This window comes from Falco rusticolus, chromosome 9 (genome assembly GCF_015220075.1).
Source record: "Falco rusticolus isolate bFalRus1 chromosome 9, bFalRus1.pri, whole genome shotgun sequence".
NCBI lineage: Eukaryota > Metazoa > Chordata > Aves > Falconiformes > Falconidae > Falco > Falco rusticolus.
The window spans coordinates 40,677,443-40,700,811 of record NC_051195.1 but is presented as its reverse complement, the minus strand read 5'-3'; the positions used below and the strand labels follow the sequence as shown (position 1 = coordinate 40,700,811).

General features: G+C 40.4%; 1 protein-coding gene across 7 annotated transcripts in view; it reads left to right on the top strand.

The window, feature by feature from the left end:
* The first annotated feature begins 762 nt into the window (after nucleotides 1–762).
* SPTAN1 (spectrin alpha, non-erythrocytic 1) overlaps nucleotides 763–23,369 on the top strand; it is a 53,437-nt gene continuing 30,830 nt past the window's right edge. For 3 of the 7 annotated variants that reach the window (XM_037401079.1, XM_037401075.1, XM_037401080.1), the window contains exons 1-18: nucleotides 4,013–4,060; nucleotides 9,388–9,627; nucleotides 10,247–10,372; nucleotides 12,869–13,009; nucleotides 14,168–14,314; nucleotides 14,939–15,072; nucleotides 15,806–15,950; nucleotides 16,048–16,202; nucleotides 17,484–17,619; nucleotides 18,206–18,307; nucleotides 19,083–19,220; nucleotides 19,667–19,777; nucleotides 20,200–20,277; nucleotides 20,455–20,610; nucleotides 20,957–21,161; nucleotides 21,291–21,472; nucleotides 22,286–22,529; nucleotides 22,828–22,950. In XM_037401079.1, the coding sequence (XP_037256976.1) occupies nucleotides 4,028–4,060; nucleotides 9,388–9,627; nucleotides 10,247–10,372; nucleotides 12,869–13,009; nucleotides 14,168–14,314; nucleotides 14,939–15,072; nucleotides 15,806–15,950; nucleotides 16,048–16,202; nucleotides 17,484–17,619; nucleotides 18,206–18,307; nucleotides 19,083–19,220; nucleotides 19,667–19,777; nucleotides 20,200–20,277; nucleotides 20,455–20,610; nucleotides 20,957–21,161; nucleotides 21,291–21,472; nucleotides 22,286–22,529; nucleotides 22,828–22,950 (2,596 nt within the window). In that variant the 5' untranslated portion in view covers nucleotides 4,013–4,027. Of the gene's footprint in view, nucleotides 925–4,012; nucleotides 4,061–9,387; nucleotides 9,628–10,246; nucleotides 10,373–12,868; nucleotides 13,010–14,167; nucleotides 14,315–14,938; nucleotides 15,073–15,805; nucleotides 15,951–16,047; nucleotides 16,203–17,483; nucleotides 17,620–18,205; nucleotides 18,308–19,082; nucleotides 19,221–19,666; nucleotides 19,778–20,199; nucleotides 20,278–20,454; nucleotides 20,611–20,956; nucleotides 21,162–21,290; nucleotides 21,473–22,285; nucleotides 22,530–22,827; nucleotides 22,951–23,369 lie in introns of those variants that run through there. The other 4 variants (XM_037401074.1, XM_037401076.1, XM_037401078.1 and 1 more) reach the window with 3 other exon arrangements.

The window sequence follows — 23,369 nt, the reverse complement described above, 5'->3', positions numbered from 1 at the left end:
CCCATGGGCTGCGATGCAATGTCACTGCGAGTGTGCTTTTTCCATTTAAGTACTTTAATGAAGGAAAGTGTTATTAGCTCAAAAATCACTAAAACCCGCTCACCACTTTGGACCCCTCAAGTTCTTGCTACCTTACCAGATCTCATTATAAAAAAAGAAAAACAACCTACTTTGCTATGTCTATTTTAAACATCTAGTTTTTACTAAAGGCCCATTTTCCTTTGAATTTATGCATTACCTTTTCAAAAATAGATTTCTCTTGACAAGTGTTAGCAGTCTTTTGATGTGAAGCCCTTGCCTGGCAGCTTTGTGATCGTGACACTGCGTGCTGCTTCAAAAGGATAGCCTTACCCATAATTATTTTTAATGATGTAAAGCTAATGAGGCTGCGGCTTTGAGTCTGGCTTACTGATGTGAACGGTAGAACCTGTCACCTCTATCCTCTGCTCTCCTCTCAGCCCGGCTGAGAAGGGGGCGGAAAACCCAGCTACCGCCATGCCGCACGACCACTCTCACCGATTCCCGGTGTCACCGTGTACCTTCGTGCCCGAGGCCGGTCGCCGAGGGGCGCTGAGGCACCAGCCTGAGCCCCGCCGCTGCTGAGGGGCACCGACGGCCCGCCGCCGCCCAGCCCCGCCTCTCGGCTCTTTCCGGCATCGCTCGGCACTTTCCGGAACCCCTCGGCTTGCTCCGGCTCTCCTCGCATGCGCCGCTGCCGCGGTTCGCCCGCTGAGCTCGGTGGGTGGGGCCCCGCCCGCCCCATCGTCCCGATTCTTTCCGAAGCACTTCGGTCTCCGACGGCTGGTAGCCCGTTCTGCGGCGCTGACGTCACCTCCGGCTGCCTTATAAAAAGGCGGGCGCAGGCAGCGCACAGCGCTTGTGGCGGAGGGTGCGGAGCCGGCGGCGGATCTGCGCACCGAGCCGGTGAGGCGGCGGGCGGGGGGGGGGCGCAGCGCTCGCCTTCGCCTTCATCCGACCCCACCCGGGTAGATCTGGCTCCCGCGCCCGCTCCGCCGGCCGCGCTGCGGAGGCAGGTGTGCGGGAGCGCGCTTCCCTCAGCCGCGGCGGAGGCGAGGCGCGGCCCGGCCCTGCTTGCGGGGCTCCCTGCGGCTGCCGCTCCCCCTCCTCGGCGGCCGCGGCTGCTGCCGGGGGGTTGTTTATTTTTTTATCGCGGGCAGCCGCGGCGGCGGTCGCGGTCTGTCCGCGGCTCGCCGGGGCGCAGAGGGGAGGAAAGGGCGGGGGAGCGGCCCCGGGCGCGGCGCGGATAAAGGGCAGGCGGGCGGGGAGCGGCGGGATCCGCCCTGGGCAGCCTTGACCCGCGGCAGGAATTTCATTCAGCGCCCTGGGAGGGGGTGAGCGGGCGGGTGAACAACAGTGACAGCGGATCCCCGTCCCCGCGGGGAGCGGGGGGGCCCTGCCTTGCCCGCCCTTCCCTTCGCCCCTGTCCGGTTTGCGGCAGAGCCCTCCCTGAGGAGAAATGCCGGGGGGCAGGCGGAGAGGCTGGCGCTCTGCGGTAGCCCGGCGGAGGGGGTTCGCTGCACAGCAATGGCTTCCCTCCGCTCTGGGCAGCACAGCCCTGGCCAAGGTCGGGAGATGTGGCGAGGAGCGGGTGTGAGAGGAGGGAAGAGCGGCGCGGCCGAGGGCCGGTGGCCGGAGAGCCCCTTCCTCAGGGCGCCGAGCCCGCCGAATGGCGAGCACAGCGGAGGTGCCCGGCGGAGCAGGAAGACATTTAAAAGAAATCCTCCCGACCTGTGTGCCTTCCGCGTCTGTGTGGGCTTGGTACGCAGGGCAGGCTGCGGTTTCCTTCATGAAAGAATCAGGGTTTGTTCCTCCCCTGATTAACTTTTTTTTTTTTTTAATTTAACATAAATCAACGTAACGGTAGTCAATTATTTCTCAGTTCGTTGCCACATACACTTTACCAGGTTACAGTGATGCACATCTACATTGCTTGGTCATAAATATGTACCAGTAGAGTAATCATTTGCCCTGATATTAAGGTAGCCAATTGCCCGGATAAGCAGTTGTCACTGTACGTTTTTTCAGCAGGTCCGTGTTGACGGTTTAGGATTTTTAGTAGCTGTTCTATGATAAAACAGCTACGTGTGCCAGGCAGGCTAAAATGTACGTGACTGTTGAGCAACCTTTCATACATATTTAAATAGGTTCTGAAGAGCGGTCATCTGGAGATGGCGAATGAACACATTAGGGGGAAAAAAACCCCACAATCCCAAAAAAACAGCTCAGCCTGAAATGGTTCTATATCTTTCTGGAAAACAAATAATCCATTTTCTTTTGGCATTTTGTTTTCAGCAAAGTGCCAGAAGATTCCGATGACTGTATTCACAGAAAGGCCTTGGTCAGGGATTCAGATTTGTTCAAAACAAATATTAAATCCCACTGTGTGATTTTTGTATTTAAATGCAACTAGCAATGAGTTCTTCCATGAAATATCATTTATCATTACTTATAAATTGTGCAGAGAAAATAATGAACAAAAGACTGAAAATGGGATGCTTTCTGCAGCTTTGTGTGCAGGATCTGTTACTGTAGTAATGGAATTGTTGAGCTGGGAAAATCCTTGAACCAAGATAGCAGTCTGTATTATTCACAAGAAGTAAATTATTTCCATTACTATTGAAAAAACCAACAAAACATCCATACTAGTTGGATTGAATTAGAAATTCTATTTTAAAATCAAATGTAGATGTAACACTTCCTTGAGATCCACAGTTGATGAAATTAGCAATCATTTGTGGTTGCTTGCTTTTTTTTTTTAATAACAAAAGGTAGCAGCAATTAAAAAAATTTTGAATGTCAGAGACTGTTTTTTAAGCTTTTTTTTACACATTTTTCTCCTGCATGGTAGAAAGGCAGGAGAAGCCTTAAATCTCTTGAGACAGGGTGGTACCTCTTGGTGTGAAATTCCTATTTCTCAACTATTACATTTATAACTAACCTTAGTAATTTAATGCAAATAACTTACATCTTTGCTGCCTTATTTTTGTCTATTCAATGTATTTATGAGGTTGTAATTGTTTTATTCATAAATACATTGCTTTTGGGGGGCGACATATTGCTTCCCCTGTATTGGAGGAAATAATACAAATTTCTCCCTTTTCTCTGTTGCATGTTAGTGTAGTGTGGGAGTCTGTTTTTTCCATTTGTCCCTGGAGTGTAGGCAGCAGAAAAATGGGGTGGAGCAGACTGCAGATGCCGTTGGTGGAGATTGCCAAGCGTCATCCGGCATTGTGCTCCCATAGCTGACCATGGATCAAATGGAGTGGCAAGCTGCCTTCTCACTGCTGCAGCTGATACATTATAAGCTATGCAGATGCTACGAGAGATATGCACTAGCTTCAGCAGGCACAAAGGCACGTAACTGCAGTTGTCCATGAACTGCTTCAGGGATTGTACTGTACTCACGGCAAAAATGTAGGGTTAGGGGAGGCAAGGAAATTTTCAGCTAAAAGTTCAGTGGGTTAGTTACGCTTAACAGCTACATAATTGGCCATCTCAGAAAATGCCTTCTGTCACAGCTCCTACTTACCCATTTTTTTACTGAGGTAGTTGAAAGTAAACATCCTTGTAGAGACTTATATTCAAAACCTTCTGAGTTTCTGTCTTTAAATTAAGGTACCACATTTGATTATGCTTTAGCAAGATGTGTTGTTTGCCAAATCCAGATAATTTTCTTTACTTTCTGTTTTGACCTTCAGATTATGGTATGATTTGGTTTTTTAAACTTAACTGGAAAGGTTAGTACATACCAAATTAAGTAAGTTTTCCTGTTGATATTTGTAACCTTTTTTTTCCACGGGGGCATCTGTCACTCACAATAGCTTGCATAACAATAACTCCAAATTGTTGTATATGGCAAGGAACCAAAAGGAAAGTATGAAACGTGTACTGTGACAGGAGATATATTTAAAAAAAAAATAAAAAATTAAGCCGTGTCCTTATGCTAGTCATTAGTTGAATGTTATCTTGATTTCCCCCTCCCTTTTAGACTCTACATTGCTCCATCATGTTGTCATCGTTTCGTAAAGTCAAAGTCCAGGTATTTTTACATCATGCATGAAGTGTCATCGCCATACTTGCTTGCCTTTATTGCAGTGACCTATTTGTAACAAAAAGCCATTTGTTTGAGAGTTTGTTCTGTATAGCAGGAGCTTTATTTTTACTTCAGTGTTGAGTCTGGTCCACCTTTTCTTTAATACTTTGATTTTCCTAATTTCTCTCTGTGATGCATGATGTGATGTGTGAACATTTTATGGCTGTTCAGTATGGTTGGGTTTTGATGTGGATTAGTTTTCTAAGATATTTCTGTTTTAAAAAGTACTTGAGCAGTATCTTTTTACTTAACAGCATCTAAAAATTAACCATGATAAAATTTACATTGTAGAACATTATGTGTTTGAAGTTGGCTTTGGTTCCTGTTCCCATCCACTTGCACAAATTTATAATCCTTGTATTGTTGTGGTGTAACTGTTCATACATCTGTGTTGTTTTCTGTTCAGTGATGATAAAATGAATAGGATGAATGGACCAGAGTTCAGCTGGGTAACACAAGCAACTAGATTTTATTTGGAAATTCTAGTAATGTAAATGTTTATACTACAATTAAAATTACAATGAAAAGATAACAAATGGGAATGGAAAATGCTGAGGTTAACTGTATAATATCACATTACCTGTAAACTCTGCATTTCTGCAATGCAGTCAGGGTAATTTGCTTTCTCAGGAGTCTCAGCAGAGTGCCATCCTTGCCAGCCCTGCATAGTTTTATCAGAGGTCTGTGCTGGTATTAAAACAAAGCCAAAAAAAGCCCGTGTACAAAAAAGGCACCATATTCAGAATTTGAATAGTGGAATTAAAATTTTAAGGCTAAAAATCTTTAAAATGAACAGGTCTTCCTTCCGTATTTCAAAAGTGTATAGTTAATGTTGTGCATAAACCCTCTAATCAGCCTAAATCACTAGCTTTGCAGCCTGATGTAGTTCAGACGTAATTTACCTTTTTTCTTGTAATTCTAGTTTCTTGTGTCCCTGTAACACCTATTCTAATTTTCAGTCTTGTTTGAATTTTACCTGCGCTGCGGTTAGTCTGTTATGAGTCTACGGCATTAAGCAGTGACTTCAGTACACCTTGGTTTTTTGTGCTGCAGCACTTGGCTTATTTTTCTGGCTTGTAATTTACGGAGATTTGAGGCTGTAGGTGACCCTCCTTTACAGTAACCAGTATTTGAGTGCAGGGTTCTGCTGCACCTAGGTCACCCTCAAAATGTTATTTTGTAGATCTAAATTCATAACAAACCAAATGACTGGGCATTAATTTTGTCTCCATAGTGTTTTAAACCTCTAGCATAGGGTATGTGACACCACATCCTTCAATATGCTCATGCAGTTCCCTGCACAGGAACAGAAGCCAGTGCTGCACATCCTTTTCAGGATTCTCTTTTATTTACCTGCAGTACTAGACATACTAACTTAGCGCTAAACCAGGCAGTTGCAGTGTGTTTGTGTTCAAGACATACTTAGTGGCTTGCTTCTTCCCTAGCGTTTTGAGGAAACTGTGAATGGGAGAAATGGAATTTGGAAAAAATGTCCTTTTTTTTAACTCTGTCCTTTCCTTTTGAAGGTTATTTTCACATTCAATATTAGAATTCACATTTTTTTGCTTAAAGAAGGTCAGCAATCCATTCCCGTTCCCCAGGAGGGAGTAGCCAGTATCAGTTAAATGTGCTTTTGACAAGACTTACGATGCATAATATCGATGAATGCCAAAAAAGGCGTCAGGCTGCTCATGTGTGCATACTTGGGAGGCAGGGAGCGTTCTGGTAGGGAAAGTACTCCTGTTACAGGCTACTCCTAGGGTCACATACGCTGAGTATGTGTAATGCGCATCAGGACTTGGCTTAAGAGAAAGTCATTTTACTACATCTTAAGATAGTGATCTTTATGTACTGATCTGATTACTTTTCAGGCAAAGGCGTTTAGTTTTAAGCTTCATGTAATTGTTTTTAAAAATAAGCTGAAGTCTTATGTATAGCACTGAATGTATTTTACATTTGAGTTTTTAAATCCCTGAAAACATGTTTTGGTAAGGGAAATGCTGACAGCTCTTCTTTGTGCCTGCCCTGGTGGCACTGCTGTAATTCCTCTTTAACCCACCTCGATACCACTGTTTCCCCAACTTGAATGGTGTTGCTGACATCATCGTTGTTGCACTGCGGTGTCTATAAATATCTGCAGTTGTATATTCCCGTGCAAATTTTGGTCTACCCTTATGTATAATTTGTATCATCTGGGGAAGGCTCATCATTTTAGACTGGAGGATGACAGTAATAAGTTTGGTTTGGGTTTTTTTGTCTTCAATTGGCTACTACTTTTTGTTGACTTCTTTTTTTTTTTTTGTTTTGGGAAAAAATACCACCACAATGGTACGATGTGAAGAAATGTTTCTGCTTTTATTTCTTTTTTTTGTAGTTAGACATAAGATGATGAGTGGCATTCTAAAGTTAGTCTTACAGCATAGAAGTACAGCGGCAGATGCCTTTCAGGACAGCTACGGTGCACGGGTTTGGGGACGCCTCTGGGATGCCGCCTGGCTGGGCTGTGCAGAAGGCTGAGGCCACGGGCAGGAGCAGGCTGGTGCCATTCCTCCTGCCCACGCTGCCTGGAAGGTTCGCTCTGCCTGACCTTATCAGCTGGCGCAGGCAGCGCCGGGAGGGGCCGCAGGCAGCAGCCATGTGGGGAATGTTGCCTCTGCGTGATGACGAGGCTGGTTATCTGGGGTCAGGCTGGGCACATCCCAGTATGAGCTATGTTTTTCACATTAAAAACATAAAGCGCAACTTGTCGGTGGTTCCCTTGGTAGGTAGGGGTGCAGAGGGGCTTCCTTGATGCTTTTGACTGGTGTAGTTGAACCTGGATGTTCAGCAACGTCTTGGAGAGCTGGTTCGTATTCTGGGGGGTGCTGCAGTTTGAGCATGAACCCGTTGGAGGTAGGCTGCATCATTCTGCGGCATCACGGACTTCTGAGTTCAGAGCTCCCCAGTGACTGCTGATCGCGCTCTGGCAGAGCACAGACTTGCTGACGTCAGCTGATCTGCTGCAGGAAAGAACAGTCTATTATTGCTAGACCAAAGCACTTCTTTTACAATTGACTAGCTCGACTTACTGTAGTTATAAAAGGAGCCTTTCTTTTAACAAATTCCAGCAAAAAGATGAGCCAGATTGCATGACTTGTGTGGTGAGAGGCAAACCAGCTACCAGGCTAAATTACAGGAGGTCTCCTATTTGCTTTTCTAAAATGTAAAAATAATTTAAATGATAATTTCAATAATTCTATTATTTGCATATTTAAATACTTTAAATATTTTAATAATTTAAAGTGATTTAAAATCACTTGAGCTGTGGAGGTTATTTCTGATACTGAGATAAAAGTTGGTAGCAAACCTTGTACAGTGTTCCAAGGACTAACTGGGATTTCATTTTCTGCCAGCAGTGCCCATAACCGGAATAAGCAGAGGGCCAGGCTACAGTCATGCAGTACATTTAGACCAACTGCCACTTCGTTATTCCTAAACACAATTCAGTTTAAAAGAAGTGGTGTCGGAATTCACACACATTTTGACAGCGCAGGAGTTTTTAGCAATAACTTGCTATCTTGGAGGGAAAAGGCTGTTTGAAAGAGCACTTGAAAAACCAGCTGCTTTCTCAGGGGTAAAGGATCTGTAGTTGAGCTCAAGTTCTGTTCAGGGTTTTGATCTTTTAATGCTCAGATACCCTAATCAAGTGGAGCTGTTGGTGGCACTGCCAGATGAAACCTAGACTCCATTTATGTAACATGGTCTGCACAGACCAGGTTGTGTTTTTTTTCCTTGCCCTCTTTTGACAATGATGAATGAAATGCTCAAGCCTGGAAGAGACAGCAAAGCTGAATTTTCTTTCTTTCCTTAAACTGCCGCAATGCAGTCGGGGCTCAGAGTTCACAGGAGTAATGCCTGCTGCTGAAATGGCTGTCCTTTTGCAGGGTGGGACTGTTGGAAGAGAGCTCGGGAATGTGTGAATTCGCCCCCATATGTTCCTTTCTGTCAGATGGTCTCTTTACAAGAGCTTGGAAACCAAACAGAAAACATGGCCGTATAGATTGCTTTCCAACCTGTGGAGTTTTTCATAAAATTGTGCAAGATACGTGTCTAAAGCATGTGGCTAACAACTAAATAACAGTTTAATATTTAACAACGCATTTTAAGAGGTTGCCCGAGACTGGTTTTCTTCCCTGTCTTTGATAGGATTGGTGAGAAGTACATTGTAGCTTGACGCTTACAGAATTTGTAATAAAAGCATTGAGCTATACATGTAAATGCTTGTACATCTAGACATCAATTGCATATTATTCAAGCGTGGAGTGTTTGTTGCAACAGCTTCTTGATATGCAGAGTGAATTGTCAATAAATACCCAAACTCTGATGACAATAACGGTACCACCTGAATTTGTGTTACAGTTCTGTTCTAATGCACAGATCTGTTATTGAAAATTAAGTTGCTTTTTGAAAGTTTAGGAACTGAAAAATAAAGGTTATCCCAATTGGAATAGAAAGGAGATAAAGCAGAACAGTAGTCAGTTCTTGAAAACACTAACAGGTTTTAGTACCTAAAGGAACATACAGGGGTTTTCAGTTGAAGTAGTCAGAGCAAGATTACACATTTCATTACATGAAATGATCCTTGACTTACTTGTCTAGTATGAAGCACTGTGAGGCTCTGTGTGGGCTTTTGAAAGGTTATGTTGGGGGGGGCAGGGTGGGTTTGTAACTTTTTTTTAATTGAGAGAACAGAGAGGAGATGTGATCCATGGGGGGTGGGGGGGTGGTGCGCGCCTGTGTGTATGTATAATGTATATAGACATATGTAGACTAGTTAGCTGTTTAAAGAACAGTAATATTCTTAACTTCAGTTTATCTATATTGAGTACTTTACATAAAATGTTTCCAGATTTTATATGTTGTACGAGAAACATTTTATGTCCATATATCTACATATATATATATGCACAGAAACACATTTTTAACGTTTGTATTAGACACTCGCATGCTATAATTTGGGATGACATGGCCTTTATATGACTGCAGCCATGTTTTCCAAAAGAAGTAATGTTAAATGTCTGTAAATACTCCTTGCCCATTATTTTCTTCTAGAAGCATGCATTTACTTATTTATATGTAAAGTATTTCTATTTTTATACCTACCTGCACACACAGAGTAAGACTGTAAGTAAATCACATGCAAGTTTAAAATGGCAGGCTTTTCTTCCATGGATCTCTTCCTACCCTACCATTGTTTTATTATACAAACAAAATGGGGTGTTTTTGGCTTTCAGAAAATGGATCCAAGTGGTGTAAAAGTGTTGGAAACGGCAGAAGATATCCAAGAAAGGCGTCAACAAGTTTTGGACCGTTACCACAGGTTCAAGGAACTATCCTCTCTAAGGCGCCAAAAACTCGAAGATTCCTATAGATTCCAGTTTTTCCAGCGTGATGCTGATGAGCTTGAAAAATGGATCCAAGAGAAACTGCAGATAGCATCCGATGAAAATTACAAAGACCCAAGCAATTTACAGGCAAGTCCTACTGCCAATTTTATTTTTCTTGTACCTTGAATTTTAGGGTGTACCAGGTCAACTGGGATAGACAGAACAAACATCTAAATGTAGCTTGATCTGAGAGTGGTGAAGAAAGGTGGATGCAACTACCCTTGCAAGTTTAAGAGCCTGGTTACTTTGCTGATATAATTGGAATATTTCTAGTAGTGAATGAGATGCTAAATCAGCATGGAAAAAGTTACTCAATGTAATGTGGTGTAAGACCAGCTTTGTTTAATCCTAGAATTCGTTGGATGCTTTGGCTCTGTAAATAAATTTGAATTAACTCTTACTGTTTCCACAAAAAAAAGATATTTGTAGAAAATAAAATTGTATGGGTGGGACTAGCTGACAGGTTCTTAGATGTTTGAACTCTCCAGTGTAGAAAAGCAAGCACAATAATGAAATGACAAAAATTGGGGTGTTTGAATCTACCCGTGACACATACGATACAGCTATGATTTTCAACTATGCTGTTTTATTGTTTGTTTGTCAGTACTGAATGTGCATAAAATACACTAAAAATCTTGATGCTTGGAAATGTGGAGGAGGGCTATGCACCAAATCTCAGTCACATTCTTTCATGTTTTACTCGTAGGGGAAGCTGCAGAAGCACCAAGCTTTTGAAGCTGAGGTGCAGGCCAATTCAGGAGCTATCATTAAACTGGATGAGACTGGAAATCAGATGATTAATGAAGGCCATTTTGCATCTGAAACCATAAGAGTGAGTTTTAAAGCCCTTTTTTTGGTTTTTTTTGTTGTTTTTTGCCTCTTACAGGCTTCTCCTTAAACACTTTTTGCAGATTGCATGGATAACTATATTCTAAAACACTGTTAAAAATTCTATAGGTATTTGATCTAGTGAAATCACAAGAAAATTTGTGTTTGTAAGGCTTACAGATACTTTTCTCTTTCACGAGCACCCAGCTTATATCTTTTCTTGAATCCAGTTCTGAGGTGAGCTATCTACCAGTGGAGTCTAGGAACTTGAATTGGAAAAACATCAAGATGTGTTGAAAGTCACAAGGCAAATGATTAATTATACTTGTGGTTCTTCCCAGAATGGCACAATATCAAGAGGCAGCAAATTCACAAGGCCTGGTGTCAGGGGATGTTGACCGCTCATTTTTGCTTATATATAGCATTTTGATTTTCTGCAGTAATATTTATAAGTAACACAAACAACCATACCAGTCAACCTCAGACATCTAATTTCTATGTGCTGTAGCTCAGATCAGTTCCCTAGTGATCTTCACTTTCCAGTTAAGTTGTACTGGCCATATGTTCAGATCTGTTGGTGTTCTACAGCTTTTTCTGTGAGCTCCAAGTACAGTGCTCTGTCCACTCTGTTTATCCAGCAGTGAACATCTCTTAGGACATCTGCTTCCTTAATAACAAGCAGTAAGCTTTCTTCAAATCCGTTTCTGAGATTGAGTGGTTTTTTTCTTTCTCTCTAAATCTCCCAAACTGTAATGCAGTGACAAATGTTTTTTTAAACTCTTTGCTGCTGGACTAACTAGATAGGTTTATGTTTGACAGTATTTGAGTGATAATGGATGTTTTTTAAAATTCTGAGCAAACTGTAACATGTCATGATTTGATAGTTATCTTTTACTCCTTCTCCTCTGTATTCTCATTTTTCTCTGGTTATGTTAGGGTTTTTTGTGCTTAAGTGTGTGCATACACGTGCATGTGCGTACCCCACCAGTAAACACTTATGTTTTTTATGGATACCAGCTTCTTCTCCAGGACTCATTTTGTTAAATTTGCTGTTTCTTGTGCCTCGCTTCTTTCAGTGTTGGTTATGGCTGCATTTTTCCTTAATGCAAATAACTTGTTTAAAGCTTTTTCTTTTATGAGATTTGGATGTGAGCAGTTTATAACTTTTCAAAAGGAGAGCTCTTGTGGTATTTTTGGAATGATTATCAAAACTTACTTGATATGTTCATAGTTTCATTATAACTAAGAAAATATGGCGGCTAAGGAAAAACAGATACTTTTTTTAATACATTATATAATAAACCTCCCCCCCCCCCCAAGGTAATGATTATTTTAGAAATCTCATTGTGATTGTATAATCTTTGCAACAAATAGGAAAAAAAAAGTGATACTGTGTCTTAGCTACTCAAGGTAATTTGTTACTTGTGTTCTGTTTGGAGTGGTAATTTGCCTTTTAATGGTTCAGTCTTTCACGCCATACCGGACTGCACAGCGCCCCATAGTAACGGCCACCCAAGTTGGGTCCCACATACGAGTAGGTGAAACCTCTGGCTGTGCAGTGCAATTTCTTTTTGCAATACCTTCTTTCTTCCTTGGCTGACAGTTTGCACTATCCTTTTGGGCAGTGCTAGGAAATGGAGTGGCATGAGCTCTTTTCCTACCTTGAAACCTACCTAAGTGAACTTTCCAAATTAGTTACATGGGTGTCCACCCATGCCAGATGTTCAAAAGCTTCTCTCACTGACTTTTAGGTTTCCCATCTCAGTGAGCCAAGCTTTATAGATGATGGGTGGAGCAGATATTTCCTGTTTTGCAAGTTGTGTGTCTGTGTGGGAGTGTGGTTTTTCTTTTAGTTGTCTATAAAATTTGTGGTTGCTCCCAACAGTTGTGAAAGGCAGAGAGTAACCAGAGAGAGACTCAATATTAAAACTAGTATTTGCTCCTAGTATTTCAGTATTATGTTGCTTAACAATGCTGGCTAAATACATTAACTGGTCAGTGCTAAAAGAAATGGTTAAAATACTGTGAAGTGGCACACGTTTGACTTGAAACAAAATGTGTCATCTTAAATAAAAATGAATTCTCAAATGAAGATGAGATTAACTTACTGGGAGTTGTTCAGTCTTTTACATGGAAGTCATTTGAAGGGGACAGCAGCAAGTTTTTGGTCTAGCATTGGTCTAGTATTTAAATCAGATTTTATCACAAAATGTTTACCTCATAGTTACATACACATAACTATTTGATAGCTTCATTATTAATAACAAGTGTGTAAGTACTCACTTCAGTAATTCCTAATTTTGTATTGTTACTTCATTTGAAAACTGGTGGTTTTGAAATTTGAAAACTGGAGATGAAGTTAGGAGGTTTGTCCACTCTTTGTCTAAAGTAGAGTTTGGGATATACAGTTTTGGAAAAAATTATTCTGTTGAAGTCAGGAAGGGAATTAATCTGATCTTCTCTGATACAGGATTTTAGTAACAACATCCTATTGTTCTAGACTCGGCTCCAGGAGCTACACCGACTATGGGAATTACTGTTGGAAAAGATGAGAGAGAAGGGAGTCAAACTGTTGCAAGCACAGAAGCTGGTGCAGTATTTACGGGAATGTGAAGATGTCTTGGACTGGATCAATGACAAGGTATTTTATTACCTACTTTTACTGTGATCTCAATGGGAAATTCAGTGTGTTTGTGTGGAAATTTTCTATCAACATACAGTTGCTGGAGTTCAGGTAGTCCCAGAGAGCTTTTAAAGGCATCTATACATTTTATTTAGTTTATGCATATTGCATAAGCAGTAGGTATGCAAACTACTATTTGTTCTTTTGCAGTCACAACAAGAGAGGTATTAGACTAAGAGGAAGCCTGCATGTTGGAGAGCATAGTTAAACATAATTTTTTTTTTGCTTTGAGGAGACTTTCTTGTTTCTCATTGTAATCAAATTCAGGTTTTCTGTAACGGAAATCTGTAAAAGCAGGTAAATGTGTAAAAACGGAAATGTGTAAAAGCAGGTGGTTTTTATAAATGTTCTAAATTATCTGTTATAGAAAGTAGCTGGCAGAGTGTGCATGATTACTTAATGATTGGAATATCTTTAAATAAGCATTGTAAGGACATTAGGTGCAAGAGAACTGTTGTATCTTGATTCTTTGAACTCTGAGGAAACAGACCACAAACCACACTATGAACAAAAAAAGGCCACAAAATGATCATACAGGTTTTCTTAATGATGGTTTGCTATTTTGTGTCACTGTGGATTCAGACTTTAAACCCTGCATAACTGTTATGTGATGGTGCACTTTTCAATAAGAAATCTTGAATCAGAACCTTACAGCAAATGCCCGTAAACAATCTAAAAATGTAAACAACTTCTAGTCACTGTGGGTACTCCAAAATAGGATGGGCAATTATTTTGTAGTTTTAAAAGTATGTTTTTTCTGTGTATATTTTCTTGCAGTAATTAAGGTTGTTGTAGTAGCGATCATAGTGCATAGAACAGAAAATTTATGGAAGAACTGGTTATATTCAGTAACATGAAAAATCAGTAAGAGCAAGCAAGATGAAAAAAATAATACCCTTGGTGATCTTGCATGTTTTCTATGATAATTGACAAGTGTTGGGGGGATTGGAGTGGAGTTTATTGGAGAAAACTAGTTTTAAATCTGTCTGTAAACACAGTGATTGTAACTGTCTTTGACCTATTCAAAATTAGGACAGTTTGCTTCCTGATTTTTAGTATTGATTTCCCATGGGATATACTGAAATTGTAATGGTTTTTTTTCCCTTGATTTGCTAGGAAGCAATAGTGACCTCAGAAGAACTTGGGCAGGATTTAGAGCATGTTGAGGTTTTGCAAAAGAAATTTGAAGAGTTCCAGACAGACCTTGCAGCTCATGAGGAAAGAGTAAATGAAGTGAACCAGTTTGCTGGCAAACTTATCCAGGTAAACATTTATGTGTGTTGAAAATCTCCCTTGGCAGGCCTGGTATAACAACAAACTTTTGTCTGCAACTCCCTCTTCTCCCCTCTGGCTTGGTAGCAGATCTTTAAGCTTTACTCCGCATGTGTGTAGATACTTGGCTATCTTAATTTTAAATGGTCATCATTTGATTTACTTGTTCTGCTGAACAGCTTGAATAACAGGCCCAGCTGAGAATGTTCCTGAAAATGTGGAGGGTAGTGATTAGTAAGAGAAACTGTTGTGTTTGGAGTTAAATGTGTTTCCCTTGGACAGCCAGGATTACTATTATCTTTTCTTCTGGTATGTCATCTGGAGCTTGATCAAGGAATAGAGACAGGGCAGGAAGTACTGTATTCCAGGGAACAAAAGATACTGTTTACAGCCCTCTTCCCATTGACTAATCAGTACATAGGGAAACCTAAACTACTACAAGAGTATTGAATGTTTACACAGTGAGGTTTTGGGGAAATTATCAAATTGAGTGATCATCTGGAAAGGACAGTGATTACAAGTTCCTCTCTTGAAAAACAGCAGTGTTTTAAATTTTTGTCAATGGATGTAAAACTGCAGGACATATGAAAATAGCATTTTTCCTTTGCTTGCCAGGAACAACACCCTGAGGAGGAACTGATAAAGTCCAAACAGGATGAAGTAAATGCAAGCTGGCAGCGTCTTAAGGGGCTTGCCCTTCAGAGACAAGGAAAACTCTTCGGGGCAGCTGAAGTTCAGCGCTTCAACAGGTAATGATCTTGGCTGGATCTACTGAAGTGATGTAATAGTGTTGTGGATGTTTAGTGATGCACTCAGCTGCATACAGTAGTATGAGAAGAGCTGCTGTTGTCTGTTACATTTTTTTTTTTGCTCTTCCTCATGACTTGTTGATTGAGGACCTTGTTCTAGAATTACCTTAAAATAGTCATTCTGATTTAGCTTTTCAACACTTGGCAGTTTTGTTCATTCCTGCTAATGGCAGTTTTGCTTTGCTTACCTCTGAGGGCTTTTTCCCCCAGTTCTCCCCTTAAAAGGGGTCGGGTTTGGCTGTCAGATGGCTGTCAGTCTACTTGTTCTGGGGTTCTTTGAGCAGCATCTTTCTAGCCTCCTCTCCATCTATAGCATTTTGAGATTTGCTGTCATTTAAGTCAGAGAAGGGTCCAGAGTGGGAAATACCCCGACTAGGTGATGATGCTTAGTGCTGCCATAATTCCTTGTTTGCATCTTGGTGACTTGATCTGAAGAATGGTCTACCAATGTGCTTCAAGGGTTTTTGAGATTTTTTTTTTTTAAAAAGGGCTAATTTTTTTAGGGTGGATTTCATTGTTGTTGTTTTTGTTTCTTTTTAAAAGAATGATTATAGTTGGATGCAGTGTTTATAGATACATGCCAGTATGTCTGGCATACATACAGGAAAACATGCTCTTTTCTTCCTTTTTCCATACAAGATAGACTGCTTTCAATTTGTGCTTTGTTTTGAAGGGATGTGGATGAAACAATCAGCTGGATTAAGGAGAAAGGGCAGTTGATGGCCTCAGATGATTTTGGCAGAGACTTAGCCAGCGTGCAGGCGCTACTACGTAAGCATGAAGGCCTGGAAAGAGATCTTGCAGCTCTTGAAGATAAGGTACCCATATGAGATGCATTTTACCTCCAATTTAAATGTGGTAACCTGCTTGTAAAAGGCTAGAAGCTTACTACTCACTGTTTATGACTGGGTTTAGGTTAAGGCCCTTTGTGCAGAAGCTGACCGTTTGCAGCAGTCTCACCCAATAAATGCTTCTCAAATTCAAGTGAAACGGGAGGAGCTGATTGCCAACTGGGAACAGATCCGAACTCTGGCAGCAGAGAGGCATGCTCGCCTTAATGACTCCTACAGGTAGGAATACTGTCATGCTGAAATGACCTTTCTTCCTTATTCAGATTTGACAGAGGACTCTTGGGAGGAGGAGGAAGGGATGCAGTTTCTGAAATTTTTGGATGATTCTGATGTTTTCAAAAGCAGTCTTGTCCACCAAGTTATATTTTGCAATAACTTCTTGTAGTAAAAGAAATACATATATGATAAATAAATACTTACTGTTTCTGTTCATTCTCTGGATGTGGATCAGTTATGGAAGCAGATGCCTTGATGTTTTTAGGGTATTTACTTTTTTCCCAATCTGAGTTGATACCTGCATTTTGAAGTACATTATCTGACTATATTTTAATTTTGGTGGTTTTTTTAAATACTCGTATTAAAAATCTGTTCACTGTGGGGTCTTCATGATTCTCTGTGAAGGCTAAAGTATGGTATGTTATTAGATGTGTTGTCCTAGACTAAATGAAGTACCCATTTCTGTAATAGCTGCTTTGTTGCTGTGGGATTTGTCTTTGTCCAGTCTTGTTCCTGTCCTAGCCTGGTTGTCTATGAAACATCATCTGCTAGATCACTGTTGAGCAGCATACTAAAAAAACCCTTACCCTAATGTGGTGGTTAGTTTACATCGTTTCTGATTTTGGTTTTTTGCTGTTTGTTCCCTCCCCTGCTGCAAGATTTATGGTGGTGGAGACCCACACCATTAATAATTTTTCCTTTGCTTTCCTTGTCATAATCTCTTCAGATCAGTTAACAGCAAATATAAAAGGGAAGTAGAAACTGATTGCTTTTGCTGATGAGTGCTAAGTACATGCCAAAGGCAGTAACTGTAAAGGCATACTGGAAGGAATCAGAATTTGTTTGCTTGCAGTTCTAAGGCCGAGGCATGTGCAGTTGAAACTTTCTGTCAGTAATCCCCGACAGACACACAGTGTTACAGTTGTGACAGAAGCAGTCCCATGGACCCTCTTGAAACACTCGGAGAACTATCTTTTGATTTCTGTTGTCTTCAACATACAGGCTTGTAGTTAGGAATATTCCTTTTACTTTCAATGTAAGTTATATACAAAATATGTCTTTGAGCAATTGATTTTGAACCTAGCATTTTCCTGACTTTAAAAGGCTTCTTTTTTTGATTGAGAGCACATTTAGTTATTTAATATTCTGATTGCATTTTGATATTGTCTTGGGTTTTTTCTATCTGAGGAACAGCTTTATGTTTGTAACCCTTTCTTTGGGGTAAAGATGGAGAAACTATGCAAACAAATTATTTCCAAACGTTTTTTCTTATGCTTTCCTAAGACTACAGCGCTTTCTTGCGGACTTCCGAGACCTCACCAGCTGGGTGACTGAGATGAAGGCTCTGATAAATGCTGATGAACTTGCCAATGATGTGGCTGGAGCAGAAGCTCTTCTAGATAGACATCAAGAACATAAGGTATAAAAGTTATACAGCCAAATCCAGTCCGCAGCCCTCAACAACTGATTTGTATGTCTTACACAGTCTGTTGAGTCACAACTGCTGATGTTGTACCACTAGAATCCTTTGATCATGCGACTAACGCAGTATTAGATGGATGTCCTGATTTAGTATTTTTACTTTGTTTCTTATTAGCAGATATACTATAGATATACTGGATATAATACAATACTAGGTATAAGTATTTAAAAATGCTTATGATAATATTTTATAAAAAAATAATTAGACCTGATAGCAGTCAGTTGAACTAATGACTGTTCTAGCTCTCCATCTTGAGGAATTGCTTTAAGCAGAAAGCTTAAAACCAACATTCAGTTTCAACTTTTAACTTACATATTTATACTTGCCTTATCGACGCTGTAAGCTAATACATTTTATTCTAGTTTTCATTAGATAAATTCAAATGTATTTAAAGGTAGCTGAATGTTTTATCATTCAGGTGTGCAGACTGTTGTTTCTGTGTTACTTTCAATAGCAGTTTTCGTATTCTGACGCTATTCTAAGATAAATTTTGGTAACAGCTTATTCACATCCCCTTTCATAGGGAGAAATTGATGCCCATGAAGATAGCTTCAAATCTGCTGATGAGTCTGGCCAGGCTTTGCTTGCTGCTGGGCACTATGCTTCTGATGAAGTTAAAGAAAAGGTAAGCAAGAGCTCCTAGAGGAATTTTATCCCTTTCTTCTGTGTCCCTTAATTTAAAAGTTCATTTCTTATTAAGATCATAAGCTGCAAAGTATCACTCCTCTAGGTTACAGGGCTTCCTTCATGTATTTAAGTAATGTGTGCTTTTCAGTCTCAGATTGCCAGCTTCTGCTTATCTATTAGTAGGAACTATTAGGACTATTGGTACTGTCTATTGGGAACTCTTAGTATATCTTTCCCCCAAAAGAAAAATGGGTTATCTGTTTATCTTGGTTTAGGTATGCTGTCAGAAGTGTCAGCAAATAATTGGTATTTCTGAATTTTGTTTTTCAAACGAATGGGGCCTCTCATGAAGTCTGCATATTGAAACATTGGTCAATCAGACAGTTCAAATGCCGCAAGTGAGAGTGGGCCAAAGAGATTTCAGAGGTTGAGAGAGCAGGATGGTTTCCTGAAGAGCTTCTCTTACAAATAGGTCTGCAGTCAAAAAGAGTGGCTGTCCATTAAATATCTCTGTGCAGATTTAAATTGGAAAAGGAGATGTTTCTGACTGAAGTCAGAAGGTTGTAGCCACTACTCAAGCTTGATAAGCTGGGTAAAGACTTGTCCTCTATGAGGATGATGATGTCAGTAACAGGACAGTGATTCTTCACACAGGAGGTAGTTTTCAGTCCACTGTGAACCCCTTTTTTAGAGTCACTTGATTTTACATTGAGATGGAAATGAACCGGACTGCTAAATTAAATTATTTTATATTCCTCTTCTCAATCCGTTAGCTGACCATCCTCTCAGATGAAAGATCTGCCTTGCTAGAACTATGGGAGCTTCGCAGACAGCAGTACGAACAGTGCATGGACTTGCAGCTTTTCTACAGAGATACTGAACAAGTTGACAACTGGATGAGCAAACAAGAAGTGAGTGCCTATCTTGGAACTCTCCAGATACGGTTGATTTTCATTTCTGGCTAGACTTCTGTAGACTTAAACAACTGATATTTACTAGTGGCAGTAACTGCCACTAAACATGCACTAGTGAGCGTAGTGCTGTGCAGAGTTACTTATCTGACTGTCAGAGTTGCTACAATGTCTGTTTTCATCTAATGCTGAAACTATTAGTTGTGACAAGTTGGCCTCAGATTGCTTTTATGTGTGTTAACTCTTGTAAAATGCTGTTTCAATAAGAAGCTAAAAAGAATTATTCAGAACCTGTGGCTGTTAGAGGCATACATGCAACACCATGCCAATACATCATCCTTTACTTTTCAATAATATCATGTGGTAAGGAACATCACTGGCCATGCTTGAGTTGCAGTAGAGCAGCTGAGCATGGAAACATAAATGTGTTTGTTTCCTTACTTCAGGCATTTCTGCTGAATGAAGACCTTGGTGATTCTTTGGATAGTGTGGAGGCTCTTCTAAAGAAGCATGAAGACTTTGAGAAATCACTAAGTGCCCAAGAGGAGAAAATCACAGTAAGATATTTACATTAGGGGACCACTAAACAGAACAAGAAATAAAACAAGTGAATTTGTTGACTGGGGAGGAAACACTGCCAGAGGATGACAGAGGAGGATGGGGTTTGCTCTGCAGAACAATGCACTATTACGTGGGATGTAGAAAACAGTGGGAGAGATAGGACAGGGCTTGACTGGTGCCTCAGAGAGTTGAGTAACCCATATCATGCCAGCACACGTGTGGATGAAGATTGTCAAAAATCTGCACTCTTCCACGTGTAAGGTGATGGTACAGATAAAAGAGGGTGTAATGATAGCTATCTTAATAATGGCTTTCTGTTAGTTCTACTGTGATAAACTTTTGAGAATTAATCTACCAAGTAAACTTGCACAAGCAATTTCTATTACACCAAGTAAATGGAAACCTGTTTTCTCTTTAGGCATTAGATGAGTTTGCTACTAAATTGATTCAGAATAACCATTATGCCATGGATGATGTTGCTACACGCAGAGACGCTGTAAGTATCTAGAATAGGTTTGGACTGTAGACTTTAAATCATGTTCTGCTTCATTACTTTAAATGGTATGTCTGCAATACAGGGAAAGGCAGTGGAGCTCTCCCAGAAGTACAGATACAGTGGTGGCTCTTAAGAAACTTGAAAAATTTAAAAAACTTTACTTTTTTTTTTCCCCAGCTGCTGAGCCGCCGAAATGCCCTTCATGAAAGAGCTATGTACCGCCGTACTCAGCTGGCAGATTCTTTCCATCTGCAGCAATTTTTCCGAGACTCTGATGAGCTAAAGAGTTGGATTAATGAAAAAATGAAAACTGCAACAGATGAGGCATACAAGGTAAACACAGACAAATGTTAGGGTAATTTTAAGGCAATACCAGGCTTAATGTAATCAGTCTAATGATACAAAGCACCGTCAGTCAAAATGTTGCTGATAGTAGGCCGTATTAATTGCAACAGGAGGAATTGTAATTTCTTCTTGACCCCAAGGGGGATTTTCCCATCATACTGTAACCACGCTTATTAAATAGGTTAAGTGTTCTGATTTAAGGTGTATTTTTGGCACTAAATCCTGTAGTGTCATCTTGGCATGTATATTAACGTAGTCTGATTTTAAAAATTCTTCGGAGACCTATAGGTACTAATTTTGGATTGAAAGGTTCTTTTTCTTTCCTCACTGGTAGGACCCATCAAACTTGCAAGGTAAAGTTCAGAAACATCAGGCTTTTGAAGCAGAGCTTTCTGCTAATCAGAGTCGTATTGATGCACTGGAGAAAGCTGGCCAGAAGTTGATTGATGTCAAACACTATGCATCTGATGAAGTGGCAGCTCGCATGAATGAAGTCATCAGCTTATGGAAAAAACTTCTGGAGGCCACTGAGCTCAAAGGTACAACTTGTTCAGAAGTATACAGGCAATTACTTTTCTAGAGAGTGTAGCTGGGAGAAGACAGGAAGCGAGTTAAATTATGTGGAAATCTTATGTCATCTTTTCCTCTTGACACTCTGTCTTGGTCAGGTATAAAACTGCGTGAAGCCAATCAACAGCAGCAGTTTAATCGCAATGTGGAAGACATTGAGCTGTGGCTGTATGAAGTAGAGGGACACTTGGCTTCTGATGATTATGGAAAAGATCTTACTAGTGTTCAGAATCTTCAGAAGAAGCATGCCCTGCTAGAGGCAGATGTTGCTGCTCATCAGGTAAGGGAAATAGGTTTTTTTCCTACACTTTCAGATCTGTTCTCTCAACAATATTTGCTCCCGAGACTTTTGCAGGTCTGTATTTCCATAATTTTTGTAGCTTTGGGCTTTACAGTTTATTTATCAGAAATAATCTTGAACTGAAGTGTACGTGGTACGTCCCTAAGAGCAGTATCTTCATGACTTTGAGAAAAGTAAGCATTTTGAAAAAGTAAAATAATCCCTGCTGACCTGTATGACACTACAACATTGTGTTGTGCTGTGAATGCCAACTTAAAAAGATGCACCGTGCTTTGCGTAGGAAATGATTGCCCCTTAGAGTCTCCATTTGCAAACAGCTTATTCTTACGCAGTTTGTTTTCATGTAGCTCAAAGAAATGGGAGGGGAGGGAGAACAGATCAGTTTTTAAATATAGAACTTTACAGCAAATGGTTCTTTTGTTTGCAAATGATCTTTAAGGGAATTAAATCTACAGCAAAAAGATAACAAGATCTGGGTTCCCACAGCTGGAATTCTCAGTTGTTAATAATTTAAGAATTGTTTGTGTAGAGTAGCACATCTGTAAAGTTAATGTAATTTCAAGAATCTTTTGTTTATTTTATGAAATTGACAGATTAAACCAAATTACATTTACATAATGTGTTGTATATTATCCAGGATATAACTGTTACCAAATGATTGCTCTGGCAGTGTGTAGCTGAGGTTCTCTTCTCATACAATATAACTTACTAGCTGAGACCTGAAGATGTTTTCAGTCACTGCAGCCATCTTACAGAAATTCTGATGTAATGCTGTCGCTGAATTTATTTTAGGATCGTATAGATGGCATTACCATTCAGGCACGCCAGTTCCAAGATGCTGGGCACTTTGATGCTGACAATATCAAGAAGAAACAAGAAGCTTTAGTAGCTCGTTATGAAGCTCTAAAGGATCCTATGGTAGCTCGCAAGCAGAAACTTGCAGATTCTCTTCGCCTGCAGCAGCTTTTCCGTGACATTGAGGATGAAGAGACCTGGATAAGGGAAAAGGAACCTATTGCAGCTTCAACAAACCGAGGTTGGTTTATCCCGATAACTCCAGGATTTAGGTGTTAGAATTGTTCTGTTATAACTTGCGTTTTTATGGAACATGTGCTTATTGTAACTAATGGTGTTTGGAGTTACATATTTGCCATCACCCATGGTTCTCTAACTGTTACTTTGCTTCTACAATTCCAGTGGGTAGTGTAGTTTTTCATAGTGCTCTATTGCGATAGTACTTTGTAAGTTTGCCTAGCACTGGATGCAGGTGCCTTGAAATTTTTGTTTGGTCTAATGGCTCCGAATTCACTGATTAACTGTTTTGTGTCTTTCAGGCAAAGACTTAATTGGTGTCCAGAATCTGCTAAAGAAGCACCAGGCTTTGCAGGCAGAAATTGCAGGCCATGAGCCCCGCATTAAAGCAGTCACGCAGAAGGGAAATGCTATGGTGGAAGAGGGTATGTCTCAGTATTTTTTAATTCTTCCTCTTTCAGAAATTCAAATCTTTGTGCTGGAGCTTGTTCTCCAGCCCTGTACAATTAAGAATCACTGCCTGGTTTTGTCAAGGCAATAGACACAAGCCTGCTAGCTGGATGAACTTCCGGTCATTCTTTCACCTAAAAATAAAAATAGATTCCTTGATGGGAACTTGTCATGATTTTCACAGATCTCCATCTGCTCTTGACAAACACATACGAGCCCTGTATTCAGCAACTTTGTGCCTATGATATTTAGTCTCCATTTTTAAATCTATTGAAGGCTTGCATTGGAGATACCTAATCATGATGTGAGAGGCAATCCTCTGCAAAACCAGTAAGAGTCATTCCTGCTTTTAAATAAGTAGGCATTTCTGACTGGGCGTTCTTAACACAAGAAT